The sequence below is a fragment of the Aulostomus chinensis genome, chromosome 17, assembly GCF_037954235.1.
Source record: "Aulostomus chinensis isolate RoL2024-O1b breed Wild chromosome 17, RoL_Achi_v1.0, whole genome shotgun sequence".
NCBI classification, from domain to species: Eukaryota; Metazoa; Chordata; class Actinopteri; order Syngnathiformes; family Aulostomidae; genus Aulostomus; species Aulostomus chinensis.
The window spans coordinates 3,601,295-3,613,610 of NC_141336.1; the positions used below are offsets into that span (position 1 = coordinate 3,601,295).

General features: G+C 43.4%; 1 protein-coding gene across 2 annotated transcripts in view; it reads right to left on the reverse strand.

The window, feature by feature from the left end:
• eif2ak3 (eukaryotic translation initiation factor 2-alpha kinase 3) overlaps window positions 1-11,221 on the reverse strand; it is a 34,267-nt gene extending 23,046 nt beyond the window's left edge. For both annotated transcript variants that reach the window (XR_015109804.1, XM_086182836.1), the window contains exon 1: window positions 10,594-11,221. Coding sequence is in view for 1 of the 2 variants with exons in the window: in XM_086182836.1 (XP_086038962.1) it covers window positions 10,594-10,895 (302 nt within the window). In the remaining variant the exon portion in view is untranslated. The remainder of the gene's footprint in view (window positions 1-10,593) is intronic.
• Window positions 11,222-12,316: the final 1,095 nt, after the last annotated feature.

Below are 12,316 nucleotides of genomic sequence, written 5' to 3' on the forward strand. Positions count from 1 at the left end.
TGTTGACGTGTTTCCTCCATCAGCAGTGAAATACAAATTATTTAATTTTATGTGTCCACACACCAAGATCTGCTCACAATTTCTTTGGTCTTGCAACTCCAGGCTAAGAACAGACTCGAATGAATGTCCAGCCCCACCCTTTGCCGGTCTCTTCTGCCGCATTGCCTGTCAATCAAGTCCTGAGCTGTGGCAGGGGCAAATTCTGGATTATTGAGTTGTATCTGTCTGGAGAGGATGCTGTCAATGGGGCTTTTAGCTTTATTTAACAAGCAAGGGGCTGCTGAGCGCGTGTGCGCACACGCACACAGTCTCTGAGCGCCCACTGCCTCACATAGCTGGGACCTGAGCAGCATGCCTCTGTTCCTCACTGGGGCATACAGAGTTTTAACTGCCTCCCTCAAGGGCCGCCAGGCAACAGTCTAGGGAAGAGAGTGTAATACTGGCTCACTTTCCCAGCTCAGGGTTTTATAAAACACATGAGTATGAAGAATAATTCACCGTCCATGATCTGTAGTTATGCACACTGTGGCATCTGTGTTGGATAGGAGCGTCTCCCTCCTGTATTTGTGCATCAGTAACACTGAGAGCAGCTATTGAACGGAAATAATCCCTTATTGATTTCATGTATTGAACACTTCTCAGCCTTGAAGGGGAACAAGCATGCTGGAGGATGTTTAAGACTTAGAGACAACCAAGACATGGATTGTTTCAATCTATATCAGGAAGCATTCGATTAGGTTTCTCTGTAGTGACTGGCACACTCACGGGGAGTTACACTTGCTGCTCTGGATCACTTAATTGTTTTATCTGTAACTGGAATTAGAAGTTGACATAAAAATGCAAATAGGATCACTTAACAGTAATGAGCCATGTGTCTTGTAGCCCCATCAAGGCAAAGATTATCCCACCAAATCTGCTCTCAGCATTATCAGAGTGGCAAGAACAACATTGTTTTTCCTCTCAGCCACCAATAAAAACAGAGCGCTAAAGAATGCTTTCCACCCTTTTCATTGGCTACAGGACCCTGCCAAAAATATTAGGCTGATTGGTTGTTGCTAAGCAGTCAGCTTGCTGAGAGGGTGGAAGCTTTAGCAGCCTTAGCTCAGCAAGCCCCGCCCACTTCAAGTCCTGCTGGGAATGTAAAAGTGAGGAAGAAGTCAGTGAGAGCATCGAGTTCAACTTCAGAGATGGAAAGAGGGTCGGTGAGAGATAGGAGGATTTCATTCTGTAAGGGGGAGATCAAAGGCTTTTGTGAACTCTTTGTGCTCCACATAAAAGATACAGAGTAGCGGGTGAGGGGCACTTCGAACTACAATGTAAGTGTTGTGACGGTAATGGAGAAAATGAGCAGCACGAGTCAGGAAGTGACTACAAATAGTACCAAACAATAAGAAAACAACTCCAGCAAAACAAACAGCCCCACTCTATCATTTATAACTATAGCCAATTTATTTTCCACGCGTGAGCCCCGAGACACCACTGCTCTGCTCGTCACCAAAGGGAGAACATGTAGCCTGTGGGGCTGCGGCTGCCGACTGTGACAGATGAACGCCAGAGACACTGAGGAAGATGTGGGAAAGGAGAGTAAAGAGCACTGAGGACTGAGTGAGGACTGAGGGTTGTTAGCGTATTTGCCTGTAATGCTGACAAAGTGTCATAATAGTACACAGAACATCTTCAATCACAAAGTGTATGGCGAAGCAGGGCGCCAATTAGCCTTCGTCTCACCAGACTCTCTGCTCCTCAGAGACTCTCAGGCTCAGTCTGCACACACTCGGCCAAACTGAGCTGCTGGTAAACACACCCCATTGAAAGATACAACCAGGATGTTTACACAGGCCGAGTCTCTAAGGATCAGGAGCCTCCGAGCTGAACCAATTGAAACCGCCTGCCGCTTCCACGCGGCCAATGGAAGCAATGTTTTTCTCCTTGTTAAGCCAATGGATGTGCAGCTCTGCAGACGATGAGCCAATAGCAGGGCGGGACTGTCTGTAACCATGCAACAGCAAGCAGCCTAGATGCACTCTTTAGTGTGGAGTTCTGCTGCCGCGCAGCTGCCACTTGGCCTAGCATGCAGCTGAGAAGAGGGTGAACAAAAATATGAGAGCATGTGGAGCACGTGGGGAGAAAGTTATGGATGCAGCACTGAGCTGGCCGCGCCCTGCATCACCAGCTGCACCTGCAGGATGGGAGAAAAACACACATTCTGACATGTTATGCCAGAGGGGAAGGTTCCACCATGTGGAGGGTTTTAAATATGAAATCTCATCTTTGATTCTATTCAGCGAGAACGATTACTTGTAGCTTTGGCAGCGAAACAGTTTGGAAATCTTTCAAAGCCCTTTCAACTGTCATAATCCCGTAATTCACTGCAGGATATTTTACGGTTTAAGGGACCTGAAGGCTCTTTGTTAAGAACAAAGCATGCAACTTGTCACGATCTCCCGTGCGCCAGTAATGCCTGATAGGAGAACACTTCCAAAAAGACTCGTATAAGTGTGTCGGATTAAAAACAGCCCGTAAGATGTTGTGAGGGCAGCAGACATGTCACTAATGTGACAAACAACCCTAAAGAGTAGAGGGGGGGTTGTGGTACAGGGGAGCGGGTTGGCACCTTGCATGGTAGAATGAGTGTATGAATAAGTGTTTGAATGTGTTTTAAAGCACCCTGAGTGGTCAGTCGACCAGAAGCACTATATGAATACAGCCCATCTACCACTTCAATGTCATAATCAGAGAGTGACAGCCCCCAGCTTAGACTGAGCAGAACATTTATATAACTGGCCTCTGAAGCTTTTAAACAAGTCTTTGTCAGAGCAGATAAAGCCTGGCCGAGGACTTTTTTGACCGAGTCACCAGCCTATCATAAAGCTCAACCTCACATCCATCAGGGTCACTGCAGCGGATCGCCTAAGCAAAGCAGTGAGGGTGTGGTTTTGGAAAAACTTCAGCATAAAAAAAACAACCAGTTTAAAGCGTCACCCCATCTCTCTCTCTCTCTCTCTCTCTCTTCTTGCGTAAGTGCACTTCATTCTCCAACACATATCATCTCACACGTGGTAAAATCCAAACTCCATGGCGCCACACTCCTGAGCGCGGATTGGCGGAGCTGCAACTCTGATGCGAGGATGTGATTCGTTGTTGCTAAGCAGTGGCGAAAGTGAAAACAAGACAGCATGGTCCTAGCAGCTACCAGCTTACTCCTTGTTTTTATTCCCTACTCTTTTCCTCTCTCCCTCTCTCTGAGCATCCCACCTTTTCGCCTTTGCCCCACCCATACTGCAGTGCTGCAGGATGGGTCCTGTCCACTTATGAAAAGAGCCACTGAACTGATAAAGTTGATACTGGTATTCAAAACCAACACATTAATGGCTCAGAGGGCATATTTAACTCCTACTCTCAACCCAGGACACTTTATCAAGAGCATCAGTGCAACTTCTCCACACTGATGTGACGATAAATTCAACAGTAATAAAAAACAGCAAATAAGGCAAAGAGGGGACAGCAGCAACAGACACGGATAAAAACAAGGTTACATAAGGAAAAGATAATAAGAGTAAATAAATGTGGCACAAGCGTGTTTGAGGTGACATGAATTTTCCAGCGCAAGTTACACATTCAGACCTCTTCGAAGTAATATATCCAGTACAAAAGAGGTTTTAAAGAGCTGAGTTGAAAGTGTTTAATTAATACTTTCCGTAGGGGATCATCCATCTACATCTTCTTGACCTGTTATTTTGGGGACAGCTTCTATTAATAAAACCCACAACATCTCCCTGGTTACAGAGAGCAGATTACTGAAACAAACTCAGAAAGAAAAAAAAGAAAAAAGAAAAAACAAGGAAATGAACTCGTCGATCCCCTAAAAAAGAAAAAAAACCTCCTCTCCTCCTCCTCCTCCTCTACCTAACTATAGCCAGACCCATGCGGCCAACTCACTCAAATTCTGAGCACTAGCCCATCTCTTCCATGCAATTGGCCGACAAGTCGCCTGGCTTGGCCGATTGGCTGTTGCTAAGCAGTAGGCTGGTGGGAGCAAGCCGGCAAGCACGGCGGCCCAGAAGAGTTGTTGCCTCTACCAGGCCCTGAGGGGGGCACGGGGGGGGGGGGGGGGGGTAGGGGGGTGCCAGTGGGGGTAGCAGGTTCAAACAAAGCCACTGTCCTCTCTCCTCTCACCTCCAAGTGCTCCCTGAGGTGGCAGAGGCCCCGGCGGAGCGCCTGCTGGCGGAGGCATCAAGCCTGGCAGCACTGTCACATGCATGATTCACACACACAAACACACACTTGCACATGCACAGAGGCCTCCCAACATATATGTGCACACACTAACACATAAACACACCGTCTCCTGAGGGGAGCTCGTAACATATAGATAGAGGTGAGGTGACAGCCGTCAGCTGACACGATGGCAGCTCGCATCACCGACTGAGATCAGGATCAAAGCGAACTTCTAGAATATTTATAGATTACAGGATACGTGGGGGAGGAGGGTGTGGGAATTAAAAATCTGCACCTGACAGAAACTTACAAATGACATCTCAGTGTAGGTGCGTTTTCAAGCCGAGTGTGAGAAATGTTTTCAGTAGAGTGTGTTTGAAGTGCTTTGCTCAAAAAACTGATTTGGAAAGAAAGTAACGAGGCTTTTTCTGGGGTTCTGAAGTCATCCAGCTGCTCAGAACCCAGATTGTCAACACAGCACTTGTGTTAGCCAGGACCTTCTGATATGCAACACACAAAGCCAGGATTGTTTTATTATCACTAGAACTTTATTTGCGTTGCTCCTCACCGCTGATGTTCAAACCATGTTTTTCAAGGGTGCGTCACCATTAATTTCAATGTCAGCAGCTAGGATCTCCTATCACAGGGCTGCTGAGCGACTGAGATGTGTTTCTGTGCAGCTACACACTGAAGGCAGAGACACTTCCTGCACGACCAGTGTTCAATATTACTGTCACATTTGGTTGTTGCCGGGGTTGCTTTCTATTATTAATGTGGATATGAATGAACAGTGACATTCATTGACAATACAAGTGAGACGAAGCGGAAAGGAATTTTGTATGTTTACAACTCTGTTATTATTATCGTACTATCACATGCTTATTGTTGTGTAAAAAGAAATTAACCTACAAATAATAATTTTTGGTTATAAATATTATTATTTGTAGGGGTGGGACATATGGGATAAACTGTGAAACACCCTTTTTCAATACAATACTGAAGCCAGGTAACACTATTTCTATAACAGCAGATGTTACAAACCAATTCACCCTTCACAATTTGGTTTTTGGTCTTGACAAGTCTTTTTTTCCCCGGTAAATGAGTCTTTGCTGGAGAGGCTCTAAACAGAGATTTTGCACTTTGTCGGATGTTTTTTTGATCTCAGTTGACACCACAAAGCAGTACATGATTAATAATTCCTGCTCTAGAGGGGTTACTTCTTCAGGAACACAGATATTGTGATGCGATCGTTTATGTATACATTGATTCACAATATCTCTGTATGGGGATACGACTGTTATCATAAACTATTCACACCACTCCTAATTGACCTTTCAGTGACTCACCATTAGGTGCTTTAAACTCATAAAGAGGTTTTTTTTCCCCTAAATGACTTCACGGTGACTGCAGAGTTCAGAAAACCCCAGCCAGTATTATTAGCTTGAAGCTAATGTAGTGATGCACAATATTGGATTTTTTGCCCATATGTAAAATGCTGATATTCCACAACTTATTTGGCAGATAGAAAATAATCCCACTTACGATATTACCAGTATAAATAACAGTTTATATGATCAAAGTCAATGTGAAAAAGTAACATTTTCTGTTGCCCCCCTAAGCTCATGGAGACTGATACAAACCAGGGGTTAAACGCTTCAGAGGCTAAGAATGAGCTTGCATGGTGTCTTTTGGGTCACATTCTCAGTTCAGTTTCTATGGATTTGTACATTATTGAGAACAACAACATTCGCAGCAGGTAATAACAGCAGAGACACACACACTGAGCTTAATAAATAGCAAACATAACCGCGACTGCGTTTGGTTTTATTTATGGTCGCCGCCGTACTCGTGCCTGGACTTCTCTCTCTACAAGGGTGAAGCTAATGAGCTATTCGAGCCTCTGTGTGTATGTGTGTGTGTGTGTGCGCGCGCACACTCAGTAAATATACACATTCTAACAATTTTTGTTCCCTGCAAAACCAAAAAATTGCTGTTCACATGTGCGTCAAACAGATCTGTGTGGCATCTCTACTACCAACAACAGCAAAAGTGTCTGAAACATCCATTTTCTAACTTCTGGCTCGGCGCTGCGAGTGTTATCAGTTTAACTTGTTCACGATTGGCCCAAACCAGAAGTGTCACAGTTTGTTTTTAGCTCAAATCAAAGTGTTTGTAGATTACTGAGCATACAGCTGGACAAAGATTATGCTGGAGTGGGAGTCTGGCAGGTGGGGGGAGGGGTATCATTGAAAGGTGAATTAAACTTGGTCAGGCTGACCTTGAATGTTTTATTAAAATATGGACTAGTAGAGGAACATTCACATTACAGGAAGTACAATATTTTCTGAAGGCCAAATGTGTAAAAATACCATCCTCAATGAAGTATTGTGGTCTTGCAGAGATGTCACAGCATAATATTGTATGCTGCAGGCTAATACTGATAATTATTTATAATACAGTGAATCATTTCGTAATTGCCATTTCAGTCCATATTTGATTTTTTTTTTTTCCCTTCAAATCCTCCAGTTCAACTTTTTGGGGTTGAGTTCCACTTTAAGCACAAGTCCCTAAATTTACCTAATTTCTCTAAATGATGATTCCTTTAGTCAGTTAAGTTTTTGGACCATGTGAAGCCTTTTTTCGTTGTCACTGAAATTGCCCATATGCAGGAAGTTCATGTTCCATTTCTCCAGACACGTCTAAAGTTCAATGGCAATTCCCTTCACAGATGGATAGAAACAGAGCTCTGACTCCTCTTTATACACCAGGGACAAGATTCAAGAGCGATGTGCACGTCTGAAGTTAGAGGGAGCATCAGGGATCGAGCACGAGTGAGATGAGTGAGATGAGAAACAAAGGGGATAAGAGGGGATCCACCTCAACCACAACTTCCACACAGACAGCCAGTCCCACGTCTTCATGGTGGGTTGGTGTGAGAAACATTTAAAACCAGCTCCACTTCGTCTTCCCTGGCAATTTCATTCATTTCCGCTACATCTGCGTCAACTTCTGTATACTTGTTGTCATTTTACAGACTTTTAACGAACACCTTATCTGTCCATTCTTGTTTAATCTACCTCAGTTTTTTTTTTTAATCTTGTTGACTTTTACTAAGTAACACTGATAGTACTTAAAATGAAGGTATGTCAGGTTACTTTTCTTGCTTTGCATGTTGAAAAGATTTCTAAACATGAACAAAATTCCACCATCCAAAAAATTTTAATGGTTGTGTCACTCTGACAAAGTAACTCGTGGTACTATCACAATACCGTGCCCAATAATTACAGTATCGCAATAGAGTGAATCCGCAATAATGAATATATTGTAGGAGAATTCACCTACAGTATATCACCATATCTGTATAACTTCAAAGGAAGAAAATCCACAATTACTTTATGACCAAATAATGTACAAGTTTCACAAATTTGACAATTCAGACAAATTAAAGTACACCAAATTGTAGAGTCTCAACTTAGAGCCTGTTTAACACACATATATCATACAAAACTTGAAAATATGGAAACAGATGATGTAGTGAAGTAAGTTTTTGACAAAAATATTGATATAAATGCCAATTTATTGACATCTAATCACAACATACTGCAGTATGGATAGACTGTCCCAGACTTAGAACATACCGGTAACGCTGCAACAATAATAGGCAATTGTTATTTAGGTCATATTTAGCTGCATAATCATCGTTAACGATTCTAGATTCATCATAACAAGTTTACTCTATGCTCTACCTATATTTAAATCATCTTCACCTGTGCTCTGTATCATACACTTTTGTCCCTGTCAGTTTTTTTCAAGCCACAAGTAATTTTATACACAGATTGTATTTTACCTGTGTGCAGCCTCTTCATTTAGCTGTTTATGCGACTGTAGAAGTCATTCGAGAGCAGTGAAAGAAATGTCCTTGTCTGTGTTAACACACTTGGCTAATAAAGAACATTCTGATTACAATATTTTTTTCCCCCATGAGAGTTTTTGACACAAAACACTGCAAAACTAAGAGGTGACTGCAGTTCCACTGAATAAGGGAGGCTGAGATCAAGCTAGGAAGTGAGAGAGGGAAAGCAGCAGAAACCAAGAGAAAGTGGTAGGAAGAGATGGTTAGTGAGCGAGTGAGCAGTGTGGCAGGGTGTGACCAGTCGCAGGATAAATGCTCAGGAGTTTTCCTGCAGCAGCTGAGGTGTCTAGCAGGGGAATAGCCTGGCACTATCAACGCAAACTGCTCTGCTAATTACTTTCGATTTCCTCCACTGGAGATGACAAGTAGGAGTCTTCTCAATCTCGGGGTCCTTCACCAGGTGCTGCTGCGCTCTCACACCAGGCATATTTCACCACTAACACTTTTATGCAGTTAAGTTTGTGTCCTTTGGTGTGAAGTGGGTGTAAATAGCAAGAGCATTCATCTTTCCATACACAAAAATGTTACTGGAAAAACCTTTTATCCCTTACAACTTCTCAGAGATGTTGGTGAGTCAGTGCTGCTGTGTCTTTAACGTCAGCCTCATGACTAAAAAAAGTTGGATCAAATATGGGAAAGAATAAAACCCACTTTAATCTTAACAATGAAAAGATGCAGTAGCAACAAGTTTTAGTAATGAGGCATGAAACAGCATCAAAAACCTCCAACAATAATCTCTGCTTCATGAGAGATTTTGATCCATCGATCACGTGACAAGCAGGCAGCATGTTCAAAATACTACAGAGAGAATAATTTAGTGATACGCGTCAACAGAGAAAAGACACTCTCGAAGCTCCAGAAAAGTATCAGAGATGTTCCCGGGAATTCATATGAAATAAAGGAGTAAGGCAGAGAGAGCTAATATCATGATGAACACACTGCACCACACATATCCAGGGTGGGCGTTAAACCTACTGTTTACCCAGGAAGACAAAATCAATGCCCTACCCACTGCGCCAAGGACTGCATCTCACTTTGGGCAGCAGCAGCAGCAGGTTCAGTCCACTTGTGGTGCTCTGAATGAAGCAGTAAACTTGGGACTGACAGACGAAGGACGTGCCATAACTCTACAACCCACCTGACAATGTGACCTTTATATATGCCACGACTGTTGTGAGTTATCGGTACTGGCATACAACAAATATTTCATTTTAACATCTGCGCCCAATTTTTTTTTTCCCCAGAGAGAGAGAGAGAGAGAGACTAACATTTAAACCTTGTTAGTTTGTCAAATAACAACTTTTCACAGTCACAGCTATCTGACTGTTTGTAAAAGGAACACTTCAGCCTTAAGAGTCTTAATCTTTATGGTACATTAAACTTAATTTACAACTGAGTCTTTTAAATTGATCACACCTTCTCTCAACTATGAAGTAGCTTAACGGTTGAGAGGAGATGCTATGAGCCATGAATTGATGGCAATTAATGGAGTCAAGTCGGGAGCATCACTGATGTGCAAGGACTTCAGGATTATAATGGCCAGAAACCCTCCATCGCGTCACACTTGTGGTAAACAACCTCCGTACAAATACTCAAACGAAACCAGCTCATAGCAGCAAAGAGTGCAGGATAGAATACAACCAGTAAGTCACATGCTGTTTCAATACTTTTTCCGACAAAGTGGAATACAACCCAGGCCATGTGCCAGGACTGGAACCAGCTTGCTAGTACCCCTGTCTGACTTAACTTTATGGGTCGATGAAGCGCAGCGTGTGCTTGCCCGGACATGTCAGAGCTGTCACATTTACTCAAAAACAGCAACTCTTTTATTTAGGATAAAAATTAAAAAAAACATTGTAAATGGATGTATGAGGCGGGGTTTGCAACGGATATACGCAAAACATCGTAGTCTGTCCACCACACGTCATTAATTTCTCTGCAGAACCAACAGACATTTGGGAAAAGAACGTGCACCCTGCCCAGCTCCCATTATCGGACACGAAGACAAACTCGCCTGTCATAACATTTTCTGCCTGTAATTAAAGCTTCGACAGTTCGCTAATAGTAGTACTTGCTGCCCCAAATAATGTAGCAACAACACTGTCTGACCCGGACGGAAATTAAACATTGAATAAAGTTTTCGGGAAGGAAAAACAACACAAGCAATTGGAGCCGGAACAAGTTGTGCGCAGGTTGAAAACTCTGCACGAGGCGCGAGACTCTGCTAGCTAAACATCAGCGGCTATTTACTTCATTAGTAAATTGAAAATTTGACGTTTTTACATCAGTTTGTTGTTTCATATCTTATAGAAATATAGCAGTTTTTGAGTTCAGTATCGATATTTTGCAAATGTTTGAGTTAGGGAACTACAGGTACAAGTCGTGACACATACACTCGAATTTTGAGAGTTTTTAATTCTGGAGTTAGCATAAATGCCATCTTATTTGCAGCCATTAGTTACCTCGATGGTGGGTTACGTTCACCGTACGGTTCATCCGCGTCCCCCGCCGACCCGTTCTCGTCGTCCTCCACGGTCACATCAGCTGCTATGGCCGGGGCACCGACGTTCTCCAAGCCCCGCTTCATGATTCTTGCACCATCTTCCACGGAGGTCGTACCTGAGCCCCGGGTAGCAAACTGAGGCTCCCTCCCGATGACGGAGCCCTGAGTTTGCGATGTCCCGAACCCGATCAGCGCTTTCAGCAACAACAGCAGGAGCACCAGGGAAATGCTCACGTTTCCAAAGTGAAGCCCCCTTTCCATTTGTAAGACTGGCACATTAGTGAACTATGAGATTTACATGCCACTGGCCTTGTAAATCTAAACTCAAACAAACAAAAATACCTGATATTAATTAGTTACAAACACACCGCCGCTGCTTCTTTCAAACGCCCTTTTAAGTCTAATCTTTAAGTAAACAAAAACAGCCACTGGGGCACCATGTTATTCCCTTTATACTTGACTCAGACTTGCCTTGGTTACCCGAGAGCCCGCCTTGTTTCTACACAGGGATTGGACGCCTGAGCCCTGACGTCACTCAGGAATCCACACCTGCGCTTCTCACTGGCTCGCCTGCTGTCAACAGCGCGGAGTCGCACACTAAGCAGAACGCGATTGCACCGCTCACCCGTCACTCGCGGGGGCAGCCCCAGATGCTCCCAGCCCCCCAAACAGTGCTTTCCATTGGCTGACGCAGCTGTCGGTCAAAACAACGCATGCGCACACACGGCTGCCACAAAACAAGCGCAAAAGGTGACGCAAAAAAGTCCCCGATGGCGAATCCTGTGGCAGAGATTTGATTGGTGGGATGTGTCACCGTCCGTCCAATGAGAAAGACAATACCGGTAAACAGCCACGCCATTGGTCAGCGCTTGCTTGTGGTGACGCAATGAAAGCACCGGATTGGAAAATTTAGCTGTCACTCATGGGTAGTTGTCAAGTCAGACGATATGAAAGCCAACGTGGCTCCTGAGTGACTAACAGAAGTTCCTGTTCCTGATCACGAGTTCGGCCCCGGTATGGAGGACCAAAAACGGAACAAACCACTCTTAAGTTTAGAGCAAAACTTATAAAATAGAAATATACCAGCATTTTTGTAATTAACTTTGTTCAGCGATCCAAATAACTACATTCATGTCACAGCGAATGTCTTTCATGTGCACTTTCATGCATGGATGTTGGTTTAAAAAATGAAATAGAATTAGTGGTAAAAAGTACAGATAAGTCCTTCATGGTCTTCCTGCTTGTCCCGATGGCGTAGAGTTGCTGTTTGAATTTCAAGCGCCCCCGTGTGGCAAGACAAGAGACTATCACCCTGAGGGAGGAAACGCTACTTTTTAAATCTGCCCCAGTTGATGAATGAATGCAATATACAGCATGAGTCTATTTATAAATCATGAACAAAAGGATTAGACGTTTAAATAGACTAAATTGCTTTTTTTTCCCTGAGATTAAGATAGTCAGTTTTCCATCATTCTAGTTCAAATTTGCAGCAAATAAATACACTAAAATAGCCATAATCTGGTTTACCAAGCAATTATTTAAACCAGAGGTCAACCTCATTCAGTGACAGGCAGTCGGAAGATTTGGTTTTCACTAAAAAAGAAGTAAAACAAGGAGGCGTTCTGTTGTGAATTTGGTCCTGTATTGCTGGACAAAGATAGTACCTTTATAATCACAGTCAT